Here is a 25,106-nt window from a genome sequence, read left to right as displayed (position 1 = left end):
GTTGACACCCTTTATCTTTGGGGTCTGGGTTCCCACTGGATGCCACCGCAGGGTATGGTTGTCAGATTTAGCAAATCAAAATACAGGGTCACTCATATTTGAATTTCCAATAAACAATTTTTTTTTGTATAAGCATGTCCCGGACCCTTCTTTTTTTGAAGTTATATCCCATGCAATATTGGAACATACTAACCAGAAAAACATTCATTGTTTATATGAAATTAAAACTTGGGCGTTGAATATTTTATCTGGCAACTCTATCCCAGAGCCTTCAGACTACACTACAGTTACACACATGCCCATGCGAGACACGGCTGGCACACACACAATATAGGGCCATTACAGGGAATGAGTGCTCTCAGGGGTTGCTACTTAGGTGTTCATGGCCAACCCCTGCAGAGGAGTGAGGAGGTGTCTTCCTAAGGCCTGGAAGGCCCTCCTCCATTTCTGTATCAACCAGGGTCCCCCAGCCACAGGCCACTTCCTCTCTTTCTAAAACTTTTGTAGATTTCTTGCCCTTTTCATCTGGGAGAAAAGTTGTCCCCAGTCCGGGTTTGCTTATCTGCCGTATGAGAATAAATCAGTACCCAACTATAAGGGTGTGGTGAGGACTCAGCTAACTGCATGCTGGGTGAGGGCAGTGTGTGTACTGTGTCAGCAGCACCAGAAACCTCTGCGCTGGTGGTTATGTCTCCCTCCTTGAAAACGTGAAGATCACACGGACTAAGGCTGACCATAGAAAGTTGGGATTAAAATGAACAAGGGCACAGGGCAGGCCAGAGGGAGACCCAAGAAGGTTCAAGAAATGAATTCAGCGTTGGGTTTCAGTGTGAGCAGCGGCGGCCACACAGATGCAGGACCCGGAGCCTCTCTGCCTGAGCCAGGAAGGAGCAGTGAATCTGCTGGTGGGCCGACCAGACCCTGGCCTCCTCCGGACAGAGCCAAGTCCTGGACATGGGCCAGGTGCTCACCCTTTGCTCTGGGCAGAGGGCCTGCCTGCTAGGCCTGTTGGTCTGATCCAGTGGCTGGATGCCCACCTATACCTGCATCTCATCTGTCTTCTTTCCTCCACTGTCCCTGACTTGAGCCTCTGGGACACCTTTTTTTAGGGACAGCTTGTCTTGGACGCTTTTGGGAAAATTATGTAAGACAAAGGATGTCATGGATCTGGAACTTCAGAGGCTGTGTCACACACCCCCTGCACCCACTGGGGAACCTGGGCTGCTAGAGCCCTCACTCCCAGCAGAGCAGGCTAGGTGGGACTCTGAGGTCATAGCCACCCAATCCTCATGCCAGGGAAGACACACAGTGGATGGGAAACGTTTGAAGTGAAAATATGAACATTATTTAATAACTGATCTGTAATAAACCATTTGAAAATATTTTACAAGGAATCACACACACAATATTTTACAAAGTTTCTTGACTTTTTTGTTGCTGTTGTTTTTCTGACTTGTCTGTACAAAATAGAATCACCACCAAAAAAAAAGGGCAGAGAAAAGGAAATGGCCCCCCTGCACCCCACAGGTTCCCCGATCCCGAGGTGAGGGGGTAGCTAGGTCCAGTGAGTGATGAGAAGGATCAGACCTAGCTGGGGGTTGGACAACTACCTAATGGGGATTGTTTTGTCAGTTTTCCTGTTTTTTAAAAACTTAAAATATATATTTTTCTGTATATGTTTAATTCTTTTTAATTTGTATATTCTCCATTGAGCACCTGACTACACTACAGTTACACACACACACCCGCAAGACACAGCTGGCATCTAGGCTGGGTGTACAGCATGGGCGCCCACCTGGCACCAGCAGCGGGCATGGACCATACACACACACTGAGAAAGCGACAAGCAACATGACATTAATTAACGGAGCCATTAATTAATGCATCACCCTCCCCCCTCTTCCCAGTCTAAGCCCCATGGCCACATCCCCCTGCCCTCAGGCTCCCACCTACCCCCAGGCTGGGATGCCTTTGGGGGAAACAACCAGAATGAATGGTGTGAAGAGAGATGCTCAGGCCCAGCCTCTGTATGTGCACAAAGTGTGTGTGTGTGTGTGTGTGTGTGTGTGTGTGTGAATGCATGTGCACGTGTGTGTTTAGCAGGGGGGAACAGTTTGGCTTTCCCAGGGCAGGGAGTGTGTTCAAGTGAGTGGGAGACAGGGAATGGGCAGTGGCCAGAGTGTAAGGGCCAGACGGGCTGGGACAGCCCAGCCGGGAGTAATTAAGTCACCCCTGCTAAGGCAAAGGGGGATGTCTGGTGAGGGCTCCTCTGCCTAAGGGTGCAGGCAGTGGTATATGATCCCTCTGGGGGCCTGACACTAGTGAGAAATGGTTACAATGAGCACCTGGTGAGGTGGCGGCATTTTTGGGGCACTGGCAGCTAGGGTGGGACAGATGGGACTTCATCCCCTGCCCCAACGTTTGGCACTGTTTGACATTCACCTTTAGAGATGGAGGACCAGCTGGGCTGCAGGTCAGATTAGAGGCGGGCGGTGAATAAGAGATGAGTGCGCCAGCCTTCCCATGGACCCCTTGCCCTGTGTAAGGCTTTGGGAGCCCCCACCCCTGCTCTACCCCATGGCATGTGTGTGTCTGTGCATGCCTGTGTGTGTTTCCCCCAGGGTATGTCTAATGTGAATCCAACTTTCTGCCTTCAGGGCTCCATGTGTGTTTGGGGTTGTATCTGAGCTGGTGTGACACCAGCTGTCACTGTCACTGTCCTGACACCTGCAGGGCTGGGGTGGGTGGGGGGTGGCTGTAGGCTTAAGCAGGGCAGGAGCCCACTGGAGGGCTGCCTCAGGACCTCTCTCTTGCGGAGACCTAAGCTGGATGCACAGGCCCCAAACTGCCTGTCTCAACTTCCTCCAGCATTCCCAGGGAATCCAGATCTGGTCTGGGTGGGGCAGAAGGGCCAGGCTGAGGAGTCCAGCTGTGGCAGCGTGTAGGTCTCCCACACAAAGGGCGCCTGCGGGCAGGGCGGGCAGTGGAGGCCGGGTTTGGCACCAGCACTGTGGCTTCCCTGTCCCGGCCCTCCGGGGCGGGCGAGTCCAGTGGGAAGGCGGGGTCCGGGGACACTTTGGACAATTCCGCGGCGCCCTCCTTCGGGATCCCCCGACTCCGAGGCCGACTCGGGGCCTGGTGCGCTCAGGTCCATCAGAGAGGGAGAGGGCGAGGCTCCAGGGCGGGGAGCGTGGGGCGGGGCGCAGGGGAGAGGCGGGGACGCCTGGGGGCGAGCGGGGGCTCAGAGGCGGCGCGAGGCGTGGGCGTGGACTGGCGGCTGCGGCCGCGGAGGCAGGCCCAGGAGCAGCAGGAGCTGCAGGGAGACCAGGACGCCCAGCGACGGCGGAAAGGAGGCCCCGCGGCCGCAGTCTGAGGTATCTTCCTGTGGGGAGAGACGGGGGTGGTGGGCCTGCGCGCCGGGGCCGGGGCCGGGGCCCGGTGTCAGGTCTACCGCCCCTCCTCACCGTCGCGTTGTAGTCGAAGCATATGTGTGGGCCTCTCCGGTACCGCGGCCGCTGCACCAGCTCACATTGCTCCGGGCCGTCCGCTGGGCATGGGTGGGGAGTCAAGGAGCGGCGGCGGCCGGGGTGGGGGTTGGGGGCGGGGGGCGGGGCGCGCGGCGGGGGGCAGGATACAGTGCGTCTCCTTCTGCAGCAGCCGGCCGGTCTCGCACTGGCTGCACAGCGGCTTCTCGGCCACCACGAAGAGGAGGTTGGTGTTGGTCAGCCTCTGCGCGTGGAACAGCCTGGGGGCGGCCCAGAGAGGCGGGCGCTGGGGCTCGCCCCGCCCCCAGCCCGGGCCCCGCCCCCGGGCAACCGCCGCGCCCACCGCCACATGGCCCCGCCCGCTGCGGCCGCAGCAACGCGGCTCCCGTGGCCACGCCCCGCCCCCTGCCAGCTGCAACCCTTCCAGCCCTGGCCGCGGCCGCACGGCCCTGCGGCCGCCTCCGCTCCGCCCTCCCGTCAGCACCTGGAGCAGTTGCCACAGTCGATGATGGCGTTGTAGGAGTTGTTCACAGAGCCGAAGAAGTACTGGGTCTGTTTTATGACGCAGCTGCCCTCGCGCGCCTCGGGGCTTCCCTCGGCCTCCGCAGGGTCTGCGAGGGCTCAGAGCGCTTAGCCCCACCCCTACACCTCGGGACCGAGGCGGGCCTGAGCTGCGCTCAGCGTAAGCCCGACCTCCGCGTAGACTGGGCGAGGAGGCTTTGGACCCTTCCAAGCCCCACCTACCTGCCTGGAACCAGCTGTGGTAGATGAGGCCATAGAGAAGCTGCTGGAACAAGGACCTGCCGGGCATGGGGTTGCCGAGTGGGAGTGGTCAGCGGAGCCCAGCGCAGGCTCCCTCCTGACCAGGGAGCAGCCACCCTCCAACCTCTCTCCCCAGGGACTCACCAGGCTGCAGCCGAGGTCCACCAGGCCAGGTTAAGGAAGTCTGCAATGGTGGGCTGCAGTGGAGGCAGGGGCATGGGTGGTCGTTGCTGCCCCTGACCCCGGGTCACCCCCGGCGCCCTCATCACAGGTGGGGGCGGTCGTCTGTGGGCAGGACCCCCATCCCCCCATCTCCAAGCCAGGCATTGCTGGGGCTCACCACAAAGACTCCCCGGGGCGCGGCACCCAGGTTCCCCGGGGGTTGCGGGGCACAGGCGGCCTGATAGTCGTAGGACTCCTTGCGGGTGTAGAAGGAGTTATTGTAGAGTGCCAGCATCAGGTTGGCGTCCACCTCGCTGAAGAACCTGCCCACCTGGGAATGCCAGAGGGAGTCCTGGTCACAGGGCTGGCAATGCCCCACCCTAGAAGACCCAAACTGCAAGCCCCTCCTTCCGCCTTCTTCCTGACCCTCACCTGGTCCCACTGATGGTTCTGGTTTGACAGCACCAGGAATCCACCGTCATCAATGAGGACACAGAGCAGGTCCTGAGGGAATGGAGGGGGGCCTTGGTCCAGACCCTGGCAGTCCAGTGGTTGGATGGACCACTGCTCCCATTCTGATAGAGCTAGGACCTCAGGGTGGGATGTCAGGACCCAGGCCAAGGGATGGGCTGGGAGTTGTGGTTGGGGCTAAAAAGTCTGGGAGTGGGGTGTGTACCTCATTGTTGACCTCACAGTCCATCTCACAGTGGCTGCTGGGGCCGCACTGCTGGGCAGAGAACAAGGACTGTAAGATGCCTGCATGCCAGCCTGGCCCCTCCCCCACCTTTCATACATCTGGGTGCCAGGCCATCTGCAACAGCGCCTGCCACCTGCCCCACAGGCACCAGAGCCACTGAGTAGGGGGACTCAGGGCTTCCTGGTGGCTCCAGAATGGGTACTGCTGGGCTCACTGCTCCTACCCCTGCCCGAGTACCTTCTGAGGCTGGTCCTGGTGGGTACGGTTGCTGGCTAGCACCTTGAATTTCTCAGCCCAGGCCTCTAGGTCCAGCTTAACACCCACCACTATGGGGGAGAGCAAGGGGCCATCAGTGCCCACCTAGCTGGGCAGAGCCCTGTCCATGGTGTCTTTCTCTGCCTATGCCCTGGGTACCCACCTGCTGGCCTCAGTGTGCGTCCGTCCAGGCTGAGCTCCACAGCTGTGCTTACCAGGATGCCTACTGTGTCATTCTCCAGCTCCAGTGGCCTTAATAGGGCTGGGGGTGGAGTGGGGCAGAGCGGTCAGCAGTGGGGGCTGGCGGCCACGTTGTGGACCCAGAAACCCAAACCAAGGCTGACCCCTGCCTAAGCAGCCAGCACCGGGCAGGGTGGCAGAGCCGGCCTTCTCTCTCTCCTGCCCCAGCTCCGGCTGGTCCCGTGTTGGGAGAGGCGGAGAGCAGAGCCTAGCCCTGGCCGAGACAACAGGGCACCTGGGGGAACTCACCATCGTGGTGTGGGGGCTTGAAGACGTAGCCGTGGTTATCCAGGCTGCGGCGGTAGAAGCTGGCATTGAAGGGCTCCGGGTTCTCCGTCCAGTCCTCAGCTGCCCTGGTTACCCGAGACAGGCAGAGGGTGGTGGAAGGGGTGGCTTACGGGGGACAGTGGTCTCAGCAGGTGCGAGGAGGCCTCTGAGCAGCAGACACAGGTAGGGTCCCAGGCCAGGGCAGGGTGCTGGCGAGTGGGGTAGGTCACTTACTTGTTGGGGAACACTCGAGTGATGCCGCCATCGGTGGCGGCAAACACGGCCAGCAGGCTGTACCTGGGGGCAGTGGGGAGGTGAGGTCACAGGCCTGTCTTCTGCATGGCAGGGCCAGGGCTTCTGGGCCCATGCCAGCCTCCTGCCCCCAGGCTGGGTGGTGCCTACGTGTTGAGATCCTGGTCATGCCACACACGCTCCACCAGCTGTTGTGTGATGCCCGTGTCCAAGATCAGGTTATGCAGAAGGAAGTTGTTGCCTGGAACGGAGGTCAGGGGTGGAGGAGGCGTCTTCCTGTGCCTCCCTGCCACTCCCCTACCAATAGGAGCCTGCCCTGTGACCTGGCCCAGGCCCTGCCCTTGGCTTGAGCCTGTTTATTCCAGCCCTGCCTGGTCTCTGAGTCCTTCCAGGCCGCCTTGACTGGCTGCCCACCAGCACTCACACTGCTTGGAGTCCGGAGTCACTTTCTCCATGAGCTCAATGAAGTTCTTCAGGAACTCAGTGTTGTTGTCTGAGGCATTCAGGTCCTTGCAGTACTCTCTGGGGTGGGGAGGGTGAGAAGGGCGGGCTTGGGGGGCTGCACAGGGCAGTAGGGCCTGAGCAGCCCAGGCCTCAGGGAGTGGCCTGAGTATTCTTAGAGGCTGCAGCCGCTGTGTGCCCGGCAGGCTGTCAGGTGTGAACAGGGGCAGAGCTGACGCCAGAATGAGGTTCTCCTTCCTGGGCTCTGCCATGCAGAGCCTTCCACCTCTCCTGCACAGCTGGACCCAGATGGTGCACCTGGGGGGTCCCAGGGAAGGCCTCACGGCTGGCTCACCTGCCTGTATGCTTAGCATCTCACATGCACAAGGTGGGCAGGTGACCAGCACTGGATTGCCCACCTGAGTCTAAGACTTCAGTCTGCCGCTTCCTAGCTCTGTACTTGTAGGCAACTCACTCAAGCACTGTGAGCTGGCCTTTTTCATCATGCCATAGTGCCAGGAAGTCAGTGGGAACACATGTGTTCCTTGACTGGCTGTTTCCTCTGCCCTGAGGTGGATGGGCCAAATCCTGCACCTGCTCAGGCCTCTTGCTGGGCTCAGGCTCTGGGTTCAGGAACATAGGAGCTGAGGGGAACGGGGAGGCCTGCGTGGGGCTGCTCCACGGGAAATCATGGCAAGCATTCCATTTACCCTGGGAGATGGAGCTGTGTCTGCTGCCCCATCCGTCATTCCTGCCCCTGACACCAGAGACACCCCCACTGGCCCGTATGGCAACAACTTGGTGGCAATTTTTAGATGTGTTGCTTCCCTAGGCTGTGCTGGGGCCCAAGCTAGGGGAAGGTATCTGGGACTGGCTCTCAGCCCCCACTTGCTGCCTGGCCCCCAGGGCCTTTGTGCAATGCACAGCCTACACTTGTGTGTGTGGAGGCCACACCTGATACACCCAAAGAGACACCCACACAGCCGTGCTGGGGTAGGAGTCACCTGCAGCCCCCCTCATGTACCTTTACATTTGTGAGATACTTAATGCACTCTCCCAACACATATTTATTGAGCTCTCATGAGCCAAAGACACAGAGGTGACAGAAATGGGCACGTGCCTGCCCTTAGCTCCCTTAGGGCCATGGAGGACACACAGGCCTTTTTCACCTGTTTCCCCCCAGTCCTTGCACCCAGCCCACCCCACAGTTACACTGGGACTCCTGCAAATGTACACAGTGATGCACAAATACACGTCTACAGACTCAAAGAGACATTTGTGGGTGCATGCACGCACATGCACACATGGCGGCCAGGAGTGGCCAGACCGTGTGGTGCCTGGGAGTGCCCACGTCTCTGTCAGCACACCCAGCGGACCTCTCAGATGTGGGCCAATGGGCAGCAGGTGTGCACATGGGATGTGTGTGTGCATGCTGCGCTTGCCTTCCAGGGGGCCCAGGCCCCACCCTGTGCTGGGCCCTGACCTGTACTGCCAGAGCACCTGTTCAAAGCCCCTGTGACCCCCAACTTCCAGACCTCATGAGCCACCACATCTAGAATTGGCACTGCTGACAGGGGCTCTGGCTGGCTCAGTCCTCAGACCCACACAAACACTGGTTTGACACAGGACAAGGACAGGGTGCAGGGTGGGGAGGGCACCACACAGCAGAGCAGAGCTGCCCAGTGAGGGTGTGCTGCAGATGGCACAGGGCACAAAGGGGAGGGCAGGGAAGGTCAGCGGAGAGTCCAGAGCCCTCCCACCCCCAGCTTGGTGGGAGTTGGGGCTATGGGCAGCCAGCCACTGCTGCTTGGTGTGGTTCCATGGCTCAGGTATGCACGCAGCTGCGTATATGGGGCTGTGCAGGTGGGGATTGCATGGGGGGCGCGCGCGCGCGCACACACACACACACACACACACACACACACACAGCTCTAGGCAGCAGTGCAGGAGGTGGGCGGGGGCGGGGTGGGGGGACACCTCAGCAAGGCCACACGCAAGCTACCTGGGAGCAATGAAAACATGTCCTTCAGACTCAAAGCTGCTGGGGAGCAGGAACTCAAAATCTGCAACAGAAATGGGGGGTTATCCGGCGGGGGTTGGGGCGGCAGGAGGCCAGGGGGCTCTGAGCTGATGGGGCTGGAGGGACAGGGAAGAGGGTGGCTTGAGGGAGGGGGAGACACCAGCAAAGAGGGAACCCGCCACTTCTGCGTTCAAGTTCGAGCCAGAGAGAAGGGGTGGGCGGGGAGAATGGGTGGGCAGGGAGGGCTGGGGGGCCTGTGGAGACTACAGCATCGCAGGAGGAGGGCAGTTATAGCCAATATGTTGCCCAGGCCTGGTCCTCTGTCGGCAGTGAGTCCCTTGGCGTGGCTGTATATGCTTCCATACGGCTGTATAGCACATATACACAGACACACACACACACATATATATACACACACTGCTATATATATGCATGGTCTGGGGGAGGCGCCAGTCTTGCACTTATCACATCCATAATGGAAAAAACCGCATGCTGAGCTTCCTTTGCCTCCAAAGAGACTTCCAGGAAGGGAATTGGCTTTTGGCTGCGGATTTTTCTCTCTCTTTGCTGCAGCTGTTTGCGTTTTGGTAGGCCTTGCTTTTGTTCTGTGTCAGGCATCAACATGGCCAAACCGAGGGGGTGTCTTATGGGCACAGACAGTCCAACCAGAGACAGTGTGAGCAGCTGGGGGTGGGGGGCGGCAGTGCATTGTGGGCATCCACTGGTCCTCCCTGGGGGCAGGGAGACCCCTGAGGGGCCAGGGATGGCCCCACGCTGGGAGGAGTCTGGGAGCTGGGAGGGTGGAGATCACCCCCTGAACCTGCTCACCTGCCCCCTCAGTTGGGGAAAAAGGGCGGAGTCTCCACCTTTCCTACCACCCGCCTGGGCTCAGAGCAGCCAGGGAGGAATGCTGGAGGCACCGGGGGCCACACCTGGTGAGAGCACACACACACGCGTGTCCACGTGCAGAGAGCAGGTGTGTGAGCGTCTCTGTGTGGTGTGCGAGTGAATCTGGGGAGGAGGCCACAGGGGCTCCTCTTTGGCCTCTCCCTGCCCTGCTGTACTGGCCACTTTGCTGGTCTGCCTCTGGGAGGCATCCTCTACTCTCAGCCAGTTGCATTCTGGGCAGGCCACCTTCCTGCCCTGTCTTCACCCAGATTCCAATCTCTTTGCCACCCGGGGCTTTATTTTTGCAGAAGAGGGGTCTGCCCTGTTCCCTGTATTCCCACAATGCACTGCAAGATTCTGGGGAGGAGGGACTCAGGGGCCTGGACTGGGCTGGGTGGTCACTGGTTGGACTGTTGCTTTCTGATAGGACCGTGAGGCAGGGCTGGACACAAGCCGACAGGGAAGGAGGGGAGGGGGAGAAAGAAAAAAGAGGCAGAGGGAGCAGGAAGGGGGACTGTGCTACGGCTGTCACTGTTACCAGGGCCCTGCCCTGCTGCGGTCACTGGGGAGGGCGTGGGGAAGGGAGGAAAGACAACTCAAGCTGGTGGGCAGAGGGCACATCCCCCGCCCCACTGGGCCCTCTGAGGGGGCGAGGCGGGACAGTGCCCCTAGGGCCTCCTGGGAGGCTCCTGCTCCAGGCCACGGGAGCAGGGACAGGGTCCCTGTGCGGCCTGTGCGCCCCGTCTCTCTAGCACCGGTCAGAGGTACTGCGTGCTGTCCTCTCTCACTACGTTGCCCGCCTGGTCTCTGCCGAGGTCTGTGAGCTCACCACCTGCCTTTCCTGGGACTCCCTGACTTGGGTGCCTGTGGGTGCCGGAATCTCTTTCTTCACCCCCAGCCTGATTCCGTCCAGGCTCTTCTGCTGTCCTGTGGGGTCCAGACAGATGCCCTCTGTGCCCAGTCAGGCTCCATCAGGTCCCTGAGACTGCCTTTACCTCTCAGAACAGCCTCCCCACGCCTGGTCACCCTCCCCAGGGGCAGAGAACACAGGGAAGGCTGGGCCAGGGGGGTCAGCGAAGTCTCTGGGAGCGCTGCGGGGCGGCAGGGGAGGGGCTTCAGCACCTCGGCCAGCACCCGGGACTGCTCCGTACTGCCTGCTGTCCTGACCTGCCCCTGCCCTGGGCTCACAGCATGAGGCTTCCAAAGCCTCCCGCCTCCCCTCAGGAAGGCTGCCCACTCCTGGAGTGACTGCCAGACACCAGAGGAGGGGGCCTCGTGCCAGCCTGTCCCCAGGATCCCGGGGGACTGGCCCACCCTGCTCCCAGCCCCTGCCTGCTGGCGCGGGAGGTGGTGGAGAGGCTGCGGCCCTGTCCCCACTGTTGAGTTGTCTTAAAAGGACAGAGAAGTGGGGGGCAGGGCCTGCCCAGAGGGAGCAGGGCGGATGAGGAGGGGGCCGAGGTCCCCCTGCGGGCAGGGTGGGCCCGGGGAAGGGCTGGGGGCTCAAACGGGGGCTTCAGATGAGGGAAAGGCAAGAAGTAGGGGAACCAGAGGCGCTGGGGCCCTGAGAGCGGGGGTCTGGCCGGTCCTGGACGGGAAGGGGGGCAAGCAGGGGTGTGGGGGCAGGTGGGGGGGGAAGGGGGTGCACTGGTTCTGAGTATACTTGCCCTTCAGTTTGCTGATTGGCACTGGGACAGTCCACCAAGAGAGAAAGCGAGGAAAACAAAAACAACACAAACACAAAAACAAACGAAAAAGGGGAGGGGGAGGGGGGGCACAAACAATATTTTATTCAATGGCTGTTTGAATGAAAATATTGTGTCTCATCATCATACCGAAAGGAAACTTCTTGCAAAAAACGACACGAGAGAGAAAGAGAGAGCGAGAAAACTCAGAGATGAGCCCCAGTTGGCCGGGCAGGTGGGGGCGCCCGGTGGGTCCGGAGCCCCAGCCTCCCTCCCAGTGACCTAGGGTGGTGGGCAGGTGGGCCACGGGCTCCGGAGGCCCCTGGGGGAGGCCCAGGGGGAGAGGACATGCAGGGGAGCCACAGGCAGAGGGCTGGGCGAGGGAGAGAGAAATGGAGGGAGTGGTGGGGGGGAAGCGGGGATGCAGGAGGGGAGAGGAGGGGAGGGTAGGAGAGAGGGGGGAGGGCAGGAGGGGGAGGCAGGATGGGGAGGGGAGGGCAGGATGGGGAGGGGAGGGGGGAGGGGGAGGGCAGGAGAGAGGGGGAGGGGAGGGGAGAGGGGGGAGGGCAGGAGGGGGAGGGGAGGGGAGAGGGGGGAGGGCAGGAGGGGGAGGCAGGATGGGGAGGGGAGGGCAGGATGGGGAGGGGAAGGGGGAGGGGGGAGGGCAGGAGAGAGGGGGAGGGGAGGGGAGAGGGGGGAGGGCAGGAGGGGGAGGCAGGATGGGGAGGGGAGGGCAGGATGGGGAGGGGAGGGGGGAGGGGGGAGGGCAGGAGAGAGGGGGAGGGGAGAGGGGGAGGGCAGGAGGGGGAGGGGAGGGGAGAGGGGGGAGGGCAGGAGAGAGGGGGAGGGGAGAGGGGGGAGGGCAGGAGAGAGGGGGAGGGGAGGGGAGAGGGGGGAGGGCAGGAGAGAGGGGGAGGGCAGGAGGGGGAGGGGAGGGGGGAGGGCAGGGGGGGGAGGCAGGATGGGGAGGAGAGGGGGGAGGGCAGGAGAGAGGGGGAGGGCAGGAGGGGGAGGGGAGAGGAGGGAGAGGGCAGGAAGGGGAGGGGAGGGCAGGAGGGGGAGGGGGAGGGCAGGAGGGGGTGGGGGGGGAGAGGAGGGGGAGGGAAGAGGAGGGGGAGGGCAGGGGGAGGGCAGGAGGGGGTGGGGAGGGGCAAAGAGGGGAAGGCAGGGTTTGGGGCAGGGCAGGGGAAAGGAGGAGGATGAGTGGGCGACAGGGGGCAAAGGGGAGAGACCGGGCACCACGGGGAGGAGCAGGGAGAGGGGTGTCTTGGAGAATGCAGCCCCCTGGGTGTGCAGGGTAGGCAGGCTGAGGAGGAAGGGCGGGATGAGGAGAAACCAAAAACAAAACCTCAACAGAAACCACGAGAATGGAACCAAATTTGAGCAAAGGTGAGCATGCAGGTTTGCACAGACTTTCCATGGCCGGTGCGCCAGCCTGCGGGTGCCTGGCGTGGGCTGGCTGGGCAGGAGGGGCCCCTTGCTGCCAGGGTGCGGGGCAGAGGCGGGGTGCAGGGCGCAGGCAGGGGCCGGGCCACTTACACTTGACCTGCAGGATCTGGTCGCTGAGGTTGGCTTGGAGGTAGAAGGTGCTGTAGGGTGGGAGCACGAGCCCCAGGCTGGGGGAGGGTAGGGAGGGGGCACAGGTCACTGCCAGGAGAGGCTGCCAAGCTGGCTCTCCCTGCCAGAGCCTGGGAGCTGGGTAGAAAGGCCCAGGCTGTGGGTCCCCTCACCTGACCACCAGGGACACTTTCCCAGTTAGCTGTGGCAGATTCATGGCCCAGGGCCCGAGCCTCCTATTCCCCAAGTCTCCCAGGGGTCTCAGAATTCCAAAGCCCCAAAGCCAATCCCTGCTGCACCCCTCACCTCCACCGGCCTCCCCCAAGTACCACCTGTGGCCAGCCTGCTCCCTCTGGCCAGCAGCAAACTCACACGGGCCGAACACCGTCCCTGAGCTAGGCTGGGGAGTGCTGCGTGGGAGGGGGTCCACACCCCCAGAGGCTCGGGCCCTGGGAGAGCCGCGTGAAGCAGGGCTGGCACTACACAGCAAGGGGTGGCCCCGGCAGGCACGGGCGTGAGCAACGCCCATTGTGGGCACCAGCCTGCACTGCCAGGCCGTACCCCAGGGGCACTGGCTCTGAGGCTCTGGCTGCTACCACGGACAGCTGTGCATGTGCTGAGGACAGCCCGTGGGGGGTGCGTGAGCCAGGCACAGTCCCACAGGGAGGTGGGCCCTGGGCAGAGGGCAGCACACCGTCTGGTCTGTCGTGCATTCCCGGGAGGTGGCCCTTGTTCCTGACGGGCCAACAAGAGGCCCCGGGGGGCCCAGAGCCCGGCGTCAGCAGGGGCAGCCCCGGCCCACTTACCTGTAGTTGGTGCTCTGTATGGGCGCCCAGGTGTAGCTCCGCAGCACCTCATCTATGTACCTCTGCGGGGGAGGCTGCGTCAGGCACTTGGGCCGGGAGGCAGGGCTCGGGTGCAGGGGGCCCACCCCGCCTGTCCCTTCCACCGCCTCTCACCTCATCCAGCGATCTGACCAGTGTTCTGACCTGCTTGTGGCCCTTGTTGCCATCGATCATGCTCCTGCGGATCTGCGGGGCCCAGAGGTGTGAGTGGCCAGCCCGCCCCTCCCCTGCCCGGCCCCCCCTGCTCCCCTGCCTCGCACCTCCTCCTTGTCCTCGTCCTCCAGCTCTGCGTCCAGGAAGTCCAGAGTCACAGGCTCCCGGAAGTTGGTGGTCTGTGGGAGGCAGGGTGGGCGTCAGGAGTCCCGGCCCGCAGGCTGACTACCCCCAAAGCCGCCCACTGGGCTCACCTGGGGCTTGAGGTTGGGGTGCAGCAGTACATAGCCATTCAGGTCGATGGCAAACGCGTAGCCGTTGGCTCCAAGCTGGCGGCACAGGTTGGGAGTCAGGGCCTAGGGGGATTCCCCTGCCCCGCGCACCAGCCCTGGCTGAGGCTGGCTTTCTCCCGGCCGGGGCCCTCATGGGCCTGACCTCAGCCGGTCCGCTCCTCTGCCCCACCCCTCCCACCTGCCCACCTGGCCTGTGCAGGAGGAGCACGCTGGGGCCTCCATCCGCGCGGCACAGGCAACACTGTCACACACGCTCCTCCCACCCGTCACAGCCCAGACCCAAATGCCTTCGCCACAGCCCTGGGCCAGCCATGCTGATTTGCCCTCCCCTGCTTTATGATTCTGTTCCCGGGCCTTTGCCCAGAGAACCCCCTCTGCCTCCGAGGTGCGCCCTCCCCTCCTGCCACGACGGTGCTGCTCACACAGCCGTCCAGGGGTTGGCCATGGGCCACGCCTGACCTGTGATGTGTTGCTATACAGCTGTGAGCTAAGGTAGGGTTTTACATTTTTAAATGGTTCAAAGAGATGGAAAGAAGATGATATTTTGTGACATGTGAAGATTATTTGAAATTCAAATTCCAGTATCCACAGACCAAACGGCACAGGAGCACCCCCGCACCACGCAAGATGTTCTGTCTGGGGCTCTTGTCTCAACACAACAGCAGAACTGAGTGTGGGCAGTCAGGCCGACCCTGTACAGAAAGTGCGCCGGCCCTGGACAGCTCCAGGCCCAAGGTCTTCCCCTCAGGACGCGCTCCCTGGCCGCCTGAGCTCAGAACATGCCCGCGCAGGTGCGGTGGCCCGGGTTGCCCTCTGCTGGTTGTGTCCACGTGGGAGGCAGAGCAGGGCAGGTGGACACTCACCGTGTAGTTGGGAGTCAGCCTCTTGATGTCATTCAGGGCCACATCGATGCCCATCACGCCCAGGATCAGCTGGTTCTGGGAGCAGAGGCATGGGGGTCTGCAATGGGCTCAGTGCCGTGGGGGAGTCCACCAGCCGGCCCCCCAGGCCCAGGGCCTCAAGCAGCTGCCCACTGCAGTGAGCAGGCCTGCCTATCTCCCTCCATCCCAGACCGGCTACAGGCACCCAGGCCTTCCCTGGGGGGGACCTCACCTTCTTTTCCCCAGGGCCATCTTGCGTCAGGTTGAAAACAGGGAGGGTCCCTGTCACCACCAGCCCCAGCCCCTGAAGGGAGAGGAGGATGCCTTGGTGGCTATGGCCAGCCATGCCCCCAGTCTGAGTGTTCAGAGGAAGGGCACAGGCCACCCATTTTCCTCCTTTGTGTGGTTTACTCCTTAAAGCCCCTAGGGGCTGGGCCCTGCGGGCATGTCCAGGGGAGGTCGCCCAGGAGCCTCACCAGCGCATCCTCATACACGTTGGTCCATTGCACCTGCTTGGCCTCTTTGCCCGCCAGCACCATAGGCCTGCCCAGGACGTCCAGGTATTCCTGGGGAGGGGCGGTGGGCAGGGGCATGAGTCCGCCTGCCCAGGGCCCCTTCCTGGTTCAGTCTCCCTGAGCACCAGAGTGCCACCAGGGGGCACACTCACCCCACCACAGCCCCCTCACAGGCCCTGTCCTGAAGCCAGGGGCTGGGAGGGGGCTGCCGGCTCACCTGCGTGTTGATGCGGATGGCGCCGATGGAAGGGATCTCAAAATAGTAACCTGAGAGGGAAGGGGAGGCAGAGGTGGACCGCGCGCAGGGCCCTGCACCCCGGGGGTGTCTGCAGCCCTGACGTGTTCCTCAGGCTCCCTTTGTGGTGTCACTCCCCCTGAACTCCTGTCCCTCTAGTGCCCCCTACCTGTCAACGGGACCCATGCTACAGGAGGGGCCATGACTGGAGGGGTGTAAGGAAGCAGTGCAAGTGCCTGGACGTCGGGTCTAGGAGGGCAGGAACACTGGGAGTCCCCTGGGGGCCAGGCCCATGCATGGACAGACAGACTGACCAGCAGACGGATGCAGGAGCACATAAGCTGGGAGATGACGGACAACGGGCAGTCAGGCGGACAGGCAGAAAGATACTCAGTCGGGCAGGCTGAGAGGGACAGCCATGAGTGGGCACGGCGACAGCAGGATGAACAAGCAGCTGGGACGCTGGACACATGGATGGACAAGGGGACAGCCAGCCCGTGGACGGCAGGACATGCGGGCCCTGGGGGGGCACTGGGCGGGTACCTTTGTTGGTGCAGGCCATCCACTGCAGGGGCGTGACATCGTAGTTGTGCTGCCCCACGGAGAAGGTGAACACGCGCACCTGTTCGGGGTGCGGGGTTACTGCTGCGGCCGCTGGGGGACAGCCCTCCCCTGTGTGGGCCCCGCGCCGGGCAGCCCCGGCCTGGGCTGAGCCTCACCGTCCGGTTGGGCCAGTTGTACTTCTCAAAGACGTCCTGCACGCGGTCCTCACCACCGTCCGTAAACATCATGATCATCTTGTTGCAGTTGGCACGGGTGATGTTGGACTGGGCAGGAGGAGGGGTGGGGTCAGGCGGCACTGGGCGGCCCCTCCCCGGGGCTGCGGTGGGCCTCCCTCCTGGTGGGCCTGGCGCTCTGGCTCTCCCCACCAGCCCACGGCGATATCTGCCCGAGTGCCTGCTGGGCGCTAACTTGGCCATCCACCCTGCTTTTCCCGGAGCCGCCCCTCCGCTGCTGGGGCTCACGTTCTGCAGCTGGTCGAAGGCGTACTCAAAGCCAGCCTTGTAGCCAGTGGTGCCCTTGGCCACCATGCCCTGCACAGCTTCCTTGAACACCTTCTTGTTACGCACATTGGCCTGCACCAGGTGTGTGAAGCACGACACAGGCTGTGCCTTTTCGTTGAACTGCAGAGACAGTGAGGGTGGTGAGTGGCCTCGGGCTGGCCCGGGTGGGCAGCCGTTGCACGGGGCAGGTGGGGTGACCCACTCCTCAGCACTTGCCGTCTTGGCACCCACCGAGGCCACGTTCACATAGTCATCGTCAGAGAGCGTGTCCAGCATCTCACAGACAGACGTCTTCATCAGCTTCAGAGTCAGGCCGCTCACGCTGCCACTCCTGGGGAGGCCGTGGAGGTGCCCGCTGGCCTGAGCTGGACGCCTGTGGCTCCCCCACAGTATTCCCGCGAGTCCAGCCCGCGCGCCCCCACCCCCACCTGCCAGCATGGCTCACTCACACGTCCACGATGATGACCATGTCCTTGGGCGACGAGGCCCCCTGGATGTACCTGTCCAGGAGAAGCCTCAGTCAGGGCCACCCTCACTGGGACCTCATGGGTCCCTCCTTTCTTCTCTCACATGGGAGTTCAGCATGTCTCTACTGAGCATCGCCTGCGTGGGCAGCAGGATTCTAGATACTGAGGGCACCACATGTAACCACAACCGTTGCCCGTGACATGAATGACCAGGTCTCTCAACATGGGAATCACCCTCAAGGAGAGGTGAGCAAGTGCCCCAGAGGGCGCAGGAGGCATGTTCCCTGGCCTCAGCGGCTTGTCCTGTCCTCTGGCCTGGCCTGATGCCCCAAGGGCAGCATCCTAGCTCTGTAGGGGACAGAACAGCCGGCAGGGGGAGCAGATCGACGGGCACTGCAGGAGGGGCAGAGCGGGGGTGGGGGTGGGGCCGGGGAGGGGCCCCCAGTCCCACAGAGGTACACCCACCCTTGGAAACCCCACCGACCCAATCTCTCAGCCCCAAGCAGACGGGGGCAGAGGCAGCTGGGAGGCCTGGCTGGGTGCACGGGATCCATTTTGCAGCAGCAACGATGTGTGAAATGAAAACTGGATAGAGCTGGCTGCGTCCTGCCCCCCTGCTCGGAGCCCTGGATACTGGGAGGGGGGAAAGCGGGCTGGAGGGGTGGGGAGCCGAGGGGGGCCCCTGCGCGGCCCCTTGCTCACTCACCAGGGTCTCCTTCGGACATCGTACAGGTCGATTTTCTTGGGGGCTCGCCACGGGGTGGCTGCAGGAGGACAGGAGTGAGGGGTACGTGCAGGGAGGGCCACCCCGGGTCACGCAGCCCCAGGATGAGCAGACAGAGTGACGGGCTGGCACCCACCGGGATAGTAGCGGGTGACCCCCGTGGCGCTGCCAAAGGCCTGCCACAGCAGCGCGGGGTCCTGCCTGCGGTTCTCCACGAACACGCTCTCCAGGGCCTCCGTCCAGTTGAGCTCATTGAGGATCACGGTGGCTGTGGGGTTCAGAGGGCAGGGCTGGGAGGTGCCTGGCTGACCAGGGACACCCATGCAGGTGCCCGTGACTCAGGGAGCCTCACTTGCTCTCGGCCTGTCCACGCTCTCCCTGGCTCCCCAGGGCTCAGCTGGGGCCGCACTGCTCCTCCAGGAGGACCTCCAGGTCCTCACCCCCTCCCAAGCCAGTTCGACCCTTTGGCCAGGCCCCACATGACCAGGCAGGGCCGCTGTGGCCTGTGGCCCCTGGAGAGGGGCCCCCAGGTGGCAGGGACTGTGAGTTGGGACGCCCATCCAGCGTGCTGCCTGGAGCTTGCGGCTGGTCCCCTGGGAGCTCACCCACTCAGCATGCACTCCAGGCTGCAGCCACAAGAAAGCAATTAAGGGCCCGATGATGGGGCTGGAATTATTCAGCTATTAAGGTACCTGATAAGCTGGAAGCCACTCAGCTCCATGATTAATCATCTGGGGCCAGGAGCAGGCAGGGCAGGGGCAGGAGCTCTCAGAGGGGCAGGGGCTGCGCCACCATCCTGCTCTGACACAGGCAGTCACGCACACACACGGCCCACACTCCCCGCAGATATACCTGCATCTAACCTCTATGTTTCCACCCAGGTGTGTGATCCCCTCATCTCCAAACTGGCCTGCCCCGCAGCCCGTGGCACTCTGCGCCGCTACGCTGCCAGAGGGCCCTGCCCTCACAGTAACCTCTCCCCCAGCCTCTGTGGCTGCCCGTGGCCCACCGCTAGACACACTCACAGAGCCAGGCTCCTCTTGGGGGAGGGATGCCATCCTGCAGGTCCCCCAGCCTGGGCAGAGCTGCAGGATGGCTTGAGTGGGGACCCCTGACCTCCAACTCAGGATGGTCCTAAGTCTGCTCGATGTGTGCATGTGGCTTGTCCTCACCTGTTCCTGCAGGTGGGACCCTCAAAAAAGCCAGCAGGAGTTGGACACCGGCTCCCCCCGTGCCTCTGAACCTCATCCCCTCCCCTGGCAGCTGCAGTTTCCTTTGCCTTCCCCCTCCCCCTTTCTTCCCAGGTGGAGCCCTAACACCTCTCCTAACAATCCTTCTCAAGATCCACCCCAAGTGAGAACCACAGAGAGCCTTCCAGAGCTCTGCTCCTCCCCTCAGAGCACAGCCTCTGAACACGGGGACCCACGGAGCAGACGAAGAGCTGGGCGGTAGAGCCTGGGGTGCTCGAGGCTCTGCACCCGCTCAGGGGGGCACTTGGCCCCCTGCTCGATGCCCCAGAGCAGAGCCTCTGCTGAGCCTCGTCAGCTGCCCGTCTGCTCTCACCCCTTTCTGTCTGTCCTTCAGCTTCCCTTAACCTGACCGAAATGTGAAAACTAAGCACATCTCCAGCACTGGCTGTCCCTGCTGAACAGTATGTTATGGTCCTGGACCTAATTTAGAAATGTAGTGAGTTGAGCAATTTCTGTTTTTCTCTTTCAGGAAAACATAGCGCCAGGCTCACAGTGTTTCACACAATACTGTCTGCCCTGGGAGGGTCTGCCTGGCAAACCCCACCCCCTCACTGGGCTTCAGTTCCCCCATCTGCACAACTAGAGGCTTTGGGCAGACGTCCTGGAAGCCCCTCTAGCTGCTGGCAGAGGAATGTTCCTAATTCAGTTACGTGCCCAGGCTGATGGCCCTGCAGGCGTCCAGGGCCACACGCACACACGTGCATTCACTGGAAGACACAGTCAAGCACATACCCCAGCCCCTGCCTGCAAAGGGCCCACTACTTGCCCCACGTGCTCACACCCGCACCCACATGCACGCAATCCCAGATCACACTGAGCTAGGAAACAGGGACCATGCCCCCTTAGGCAGGCGATTACAGATTTAATTAAAAGTGACACAGTAAATAAAAAACATATAAAATGTAATTTGTGTGGGTAGCGAGGGATGACTGGGGAGGGCGGTGCAGCTCCTGTTTTAATTAGTGTGCCTGCCTGTGATAGTGCCCCTCGACTGCCTCGGGCAGGTGGCCTGCGGGCGGCGGGGGCAGCACCTACCCTCACCCCACCATGAGGCTGCCCAGAAGGCCTGCCTGACCCTAGAGTGGGGGGGGGGCCTCCCTGAGGATCTGGAAGGATTCCCTTTATTCTGGAGGCAACCCAGAAACCCTGGGACTTCTGCTAAGACCCTCCCTCCACCCAGTGGGCCCTTAGATTGAGGCTATCCTACAGGTGCCCACAGAAATATGTCAGAACCAGCAGACCCCAGGGCCTTAAGTCCTGCCTCTAGAGCTCCCTGTCCAGTGTCTGACTCTTGTATGCCTCCAAAGAGCTTCAGGAAGTCCCTCCTCATGTCTGACTCAAATCCCTCTAGCTGTAGGGACCCAGTTTCCCCATTGTGCAAAGCTGCCCTGTCCCTGGAGAAGGAGGGAGGTGTTCCAGGGTAGGTGTCTGTGAGTGAGCTGTGTCCGCCCCAACCCCTGTCCATCTAACGTGGTAGCTCCTCAGCCACTCCCACGTGGGACCAGGGGATGGGGGAGGGTGGGGACGTGGTCGAGCATGTGGGGAACAACTGAGTGCTTGCATTCCTGTGGGCACGTGTGTGCACACAGGGCTGAGAGGTGTTTTGTATTTGCTGAGAAACAGCATGCGGCTGTGCTGAGTGGCTTGAAGCCTGTGTGCAGGTGACCCTGAGAGGTGAGCCCGTGACCTCGGGTGTAGGGGCTGAAGGCGGAGGGACCCAGGCCTGGCAGTGACCGGGCAGTGGGCCTGCCCGTGGTGGGCGAGGGTTGCTTTGGACACTCACAGCCTTTGTAGATGTCTGTGGGGATCTGCACAGCCGTGTACGAATAGTTGACCTTGTTCTTGAAGTTCGAGTCCTCCACAAAGTCCAGCCTTAGGGTGCTGGCCTTGGACCCCCTCTCCACATCTTCACTCTCAGGGTCGTCCTGCAGAAAGGCACCCCCACCACGGCAGTGTCAGGGCTGGAGAATGGTGGAGTGGGCTTGGACTGGCCTGCGGGCAGGGGAGGGCCAGAGTCTGGGAGCAGGGGCATCTCAGACCATCGCAGAGTCAGACAGATGGACAGACGGGACGGGACGCACACAGGGTATGGACCCCTTACCCGGAGGCTGTGATTCCCACCCACCTCTGCCCACCCCACCCACCATCTCCACATTTGCTAAACCCAAATTCCAAAACCAAAACCAACCCGCTTCCCACATCCTTGAAAACCAACTATCAGCGAAGGAGGCAAATCTCCGAGCCAGTGAGGGCATCCCCAGACCTCTGCTTACAAGGACCCGAGTGCGACCACGGCCCGAGCTGTGCGACCCGCCCCCGCACGGCCCGCCCCCGGCACCAGGAGGAGGACGCTGGCCCGGTGGGGGAGGGGCGCCACCCCCGCAGCAGGGCCCCAGGGGCTGGGCGCAGAGGCGGGTGGGGCCGCGGGGGCAGTCCTGGCAGGGCCGGGCTGGGGTAGGGGCTGGCATTAAGACCCGGTAACCTCCGGAGGGAGGGTCTGCAGCAGCGTCTGCCAGCAGCACGACTGTAAAGACCCCCGCTGACTTTCTAAAAGGAGCCACAGCCGTCTGACAGGTGCCAATTACGGCATCTCACGCCCGGGCAGGCTGGGCATGCGCCGTGCACCCCGCCCCCCACCGCAGGCTGGTAGGAGTGGGTCTGGGACTACAGTGCGGATGCTGCAGTCTGGGGGTGGGCGGCGGCAGACAGGGTGCAGGTGTGCAAGGCGTCTGGGAGGGCGGTGGCAGAGAGGCAAGGGGAACACGGGGGTGGAGCCAGGGCAGGCTGGACGCTGAGCCCGGGAGGAAGGCGCGGGACCACCTGCCTGCCGCCCCCAGCCCCCAATCCCTGCGACTGCCCTCAGCACAGACCCAGCTCACTTCCTCTCCCCTGGGGATCCCACAGGGCAGCGGATCCCTACGCTCCCTGGGTCCTGGGCACACCCCTGGGGTCCTGCCTCCAGGGGCCTCCCAGGCCCCCACGTGGTCTGGGGAAGGGTGCTCGGGCCCCCCCACCCGGAGTGCTCTGGGCCCATCCTCAGGCCTGGGTGGGAGGTGCCTCGGCCGGCCTGTCAGGGGGTGGCTCGGTTCTGAAGGTCCTGCAGCAAATGAGCCTTCGAATCTCTTCAAGGGTGGGTCTTGTACAGCCCCTCGCCCAGCGTGCCGCACCCTGCCCACGGCACACCCTGAGAGGGGCTCCTGGGTGCTGGCAAAGCGGGGGGCAGGCAGCTGCAGAGCCGGCGGCCTCTGAGGCGCACGCCGCTCACGTTCTGCTGGGAGCAGGGGGGAGCGCGGGAGGAGAAGGCCCCTGAAATGTCAGCGGCAGATGAAGGGCGCAGGAAAATTTAATCTCCCAACTTTCCCAACTAATGTGACATTTGGATTCTGTTCTGATAAGCTATCAGCTGGCGAACTTCTCCTTCCTTCTCTTTCCCCCACCCCAACCTTCTGGCTTGTAATTTAAAAGTAAATGGTCTAGAAAGATCTCTAACTGTACCTCTGGCAAAGATTAAAAAAACAAAACAATACAACAAGCAGGGGAGTCAGCAATGTGTTGTGCTGATATTTATACCAGGGGAAGGCCGGCTGGGCTTTTGGCCTAACTGACCCTAGCCCAGCCCCACCCCGGGGTGAATCTGCCCCCTTTGGGCTGTTCAAGCCCCACAGCAGATTCCCAAGGGGCTGGGGGCAGGGCATCTGTGACTTGGAGCAGGGGTTGGGGGTCCTGGATACAGCTGGGGTTGGCCGGGAGCAGGAGGCTCAAGGAGGGGGTCCCCAGAGCCCCTCAGTGCCACCCACATGCCCAGGGTTTGTACGGTGGGCAACTGCAGTCTTCTGGTTTATATTTAATGCACTGATCGCTAAAATTACAGCCCGATGCCGAGGGGTAAGGAATTAGATTCAGGGTCTAATTAAAGGTTCGCTCTTCATTTGAATTTCAGATTCCAGCTTTAATTTTAGCAACTTCTCTGGGAGCCACAGAGGCTCAGCCACGGAGGGAAGCACACCTGCTTTAGCCCACCCACCCCTCCTTTTCAGGCTCCCTGCCCGCCTGAAGGCCCCCCAGGGCAGCCTGGCACTGGGAAGCCTCTGCAGGGGTCCCCCTTCCTGCCTGCCCACCTCCTGCTGTCAATGGATACCCCCTGCTCGTCCCAGGCACAGGCAGAGTGTGCCCCAGCTGGCAGAGGGGGGACCACAGAGCCTAAGCTTTGTGACACCTCTGTTTATAGGGGAGAAGGTGGGTCCAACCCTTTTGCCCTGGGGCAGGCAGATGGAGCGCACACCATCTCCTCCGTGTGCCCTACACCCTCAGACACGCTGGTCCCCTCTGCGGGCCCCTCCCACCCACATCGTCACGCATCTCATCTGAGCCTTCTGGTGACGCGGCCCCCTCTGTCTCACAGGGCCGCCCAGCAGATGTGAGCCGTCACTGACGCAGGGGCAGAAGAGCAGCCCCACAGCACCATGTCCAGGGGGGTGACCCCACGGAGCCGGGGCCTCTCCTTCCTCTGAAGAGCAGGCACAGGAGGGGGCTGCTGTGGCTCCTCGGGTGCAGGGCCGTGCGGCTGTGGAGCTGCACGCTGGAGGCACTGTCCCGCGGCCTGCCGCCCCCGCCTTCCCCCAGCTCCCTCTCCTGGTTCTCAGCATCTGCCAGATAACAGCACCTGAACCCAACCAGGTGGGGGTCCAAGCGCCTCACCACCCTGCCCAGGGCCAGCCTCCCCAGCGACACAGCCCTGGGGAGTCAAGGAGGTGAGGGAGCTGGCCACCACAGCTTTGCAGGGAGGAGCTCAGCTTGCTTGACACTCATTTTACAGCCAAGGCTGCTAGGCACCGGGGTGGGGGTGTGGCTCTGGCAGCCCCCCAGACGAAGCGGGGGCACTTACCAGCTCGGCATCAGCCTTCGCATCATAGTACATGACGTCTTCCTCCTGGTGGGGGAGAGAGGACGCGGTACTCTAAGCTCAGGGTCTCTGGAGGTGAGGCCTGGAAGCCCACCCCCACCCAGAGCTGCGTTCGGGGAAGGCTGGCTGGGCCCTGCCCCCCTGCAGACCGTCCTCCGGGGCCCCCACAGGCTCCAGGGGAATGTGGTACCCCAGGTTAGCCCAGGGTCCCCCAGACTCCCCGACCCCAGGTCCAGGCTGCGCGCTGCGGCTGCGGGAGCACGGTCAGAGCCGGTCTGTCTGCAGAGACTGGCTGAGGCAGCGCCAGGGAGCCGGGAAGACAGAGAAACAGCCGAATCTAGGCAAGAGCAAAATGAGGACTCGGCACGGCATCTCCCAATTCCTTCTATTAAAAAGCCTGCTCATTATGGGCATGTACTTATTAATTATCTGTGATTTGTTGTGAAATGTAAGGGGGTTTACACAACAGGAGCGGGAGAAAACAAAGCTGGCCGCGCCTGCCTCCCTCCCCGCCCGCCCGCAGCCCGGCCTCACCGCCCGCCGCCTGGGTTCTTGGCCATCTGCGCGTCATAATCATCGGCCACCCCAGGGACCCATAACACAAACGGGCTAATTTCATGTTTAATGATCTTTAATCAGAACTGAGCGTGGCTGACAGAGACTGCCAGAAGGTGAGAATCTGTTGCCACCGAGTGCCATGCACACAGGAGGGTCTACTCCACCCCAGCCCCATGGGCCCTAGGGCCAGGCCCCCAGGTAGGACCGCTGCCTAAGACCCCCTCCTCTGGTGCCCTGACCCTAGTCTGTACAGCAAACACTGCAGCCTGGCCCTGGCAGCCCCCTGCCTGCTGGGAGCCTGCAAATGAGGAGGCTGACCAAGTGGGCTTCCAGGGGTCAGGCTGCAAAACACAAGCAAGAGGCAGCAAGTCCCCACAGCGGTTAGGCCTCTGGCCCCCTGCCCAGGCCTCATGGGGCCCCGACTGTTGTGAGATCTCAGGGCTGCACCCCCCTTTTTGAGCTCAGGCCTCTTGTGCTGCCCAGGCAGGATGTCCAAGGCCACAGCTGGAG

At 62.2% G+C, this 25,106-nt stretch overlaps 1 protein-coding gene and 1 long non-coding RNA gene across 10 annotated transcripts in view; one reads left to right on the top strand and one right to left on the bottom strand.

The window, feature by feature from the left end:
• Positions 1-1,322: 1,322 nt before the first annotated feature.
• CACNA2D2 (calcium voltage-gated channel auxiliary subunit alpha2delta 2) overlaps positions 1,323-25,106 on the bottom strand; it is a 117,324-nt gene continuing 93,540 nt past the window's right edge. Inside the window, exons 5-39 of one of the 9 annotated variants that reach the window (XM_057487093.1) lie at positions 24,021-24,065; positions 20,919-21,060; positions 18,022-18,153; positions 17,868-17,925; positions 17,144-17,194; positions 16,926-17,025; positions 16,656-16,814; positions 16,350-16,457; positions 16,174-16,252; positions 15,613-15,662; positions 15,357-15,446; positions 15,113-15,184; positions 14,863-14,937; positions 13,961-14,035; positions 13,814-13,885; positions 13,668-13,739; positions 13,515-13,576; positions 12,691-12,767; positions 11,134-11,154; positions 8,564-8,624; positions 6,545-6,642; positions 6,271-6,361; positions 6,103-6,165; positions 5,851-5,954; positions 5,525-5,623; positions 5,344-5,432; positions 5,086-5,136; positions 4,842-4,913; positions 4,588-4,740; positions 4,392-4,444; positions 4,230-4,285; positions 3,970-4,096; positions 3,637-3,687; positions 3,465-3,554; positions 1,323-3,382 (exon numbers count right to left, since the gene is read on the bottom strand). In XM_057487093.1, coding sequence (XP_057343076.1) covers positions 3,154-3,382; positions 3,465-3,554; positions 3,637-3,687; positions 3,970-4,096; positions 4,230-4,285; positions 4,392-4,444; positions 4,588-4,740; positions 4,842-4,913; positions 5,086-5,136; positions 5,344-5,432; positions 5,525-5,623; positions 5,851-5,954; positions 6,103-6,165; positions 6,271-6,361; positions 6,545-6,642; positions 8,564-8,624; positions 11,134-11,154; positions 12,691-12,767; positions 13,515-13,576; positions 13,668-13,739; positions 13,814-13,885; positions 13,961-14,035; positions 14,863-14,937; positions 15,113-15,184; positions 15,357-15,446; positions 15,613-15,662; positions 16,174-16,252; positions 16,350-16,457; positions 16,656-16,814; positions 16,926-17,025; positions 17,144-17,194; positions 17,868-17,925; positions 18,022-18,153; positions 20,919-21,060; positions 24,021-24,065 — 3,027 coding nt within the window. In that variant the 3' untranslated portion in view covers positions 1,323-3,153. Of the gene's footprint in view, positions 3,383-3,464; positions 3,555-3,635; positions 3,746-3,969; positions 4,097-4,229; positions 4,286-4,391; positions 4,445-4,587; positions 4,741-4,841; positions 4,914-5,085; positions 5,137-5,343; positions 5,433-5,524; positions 5,624-5,850; positions 5,955-6,102; positions 6,166-6,270; positions 6,362-6,544; positions 6,643-8,563; positions 8,625-11,133; positions 11,155-12,690; positions 12,768-13,514; positions 13,577-13,667; positions 13,740-13,813; positions 13,886-13,960; positions 14,036-14,862; positions 14,938-15,112; positions 15,185-15,356; positions 15,447-15,612; positions 15,663-16,173; positions 16,253-16,349; positions 16,458-16,655; positions 16,815-16,925; positions 17,026-17,143; positions 17,195-17,867; positions 17,926-18,021; positions 18,154-20,918; positions 21,061-24,020; positions 24,066-25,106 lie in introns of all 9 variants that reach the window. The other 8 variants (XM_057487103.1, XM_057487109.1, XM_057487106.1 and 5 more) reach the window with 8 other exon arrangements.
• Positions 3,254-24,459, top strand: LOC130679153 (uncharacterized). Its single transcript, XR_008992174.1, has 2 exons — positions 3,254-3,374; positions 23,538-24,459. It is a non-coding gene; the product is annotated as an uncharacterized LOC130679153 (long non-coding RNA).

This window comes from Manis pentadactyla, chromosome 1 (genome assembly GCF_030020395.1).
Source record: "Manis pentadactyla isolate mManPen7 chromosome 1, mManPen7.hap1, whole genome shotgun sequence".
Lineage (NCBI taxonomy): Eukaryota > Metazoa > Chordata > Mammalia > Pholidota > Manidae > Manis > Manis pentadactyla.
This window is presented reverse-complemented; position numbering and strand designations above follow the sequence as displayed.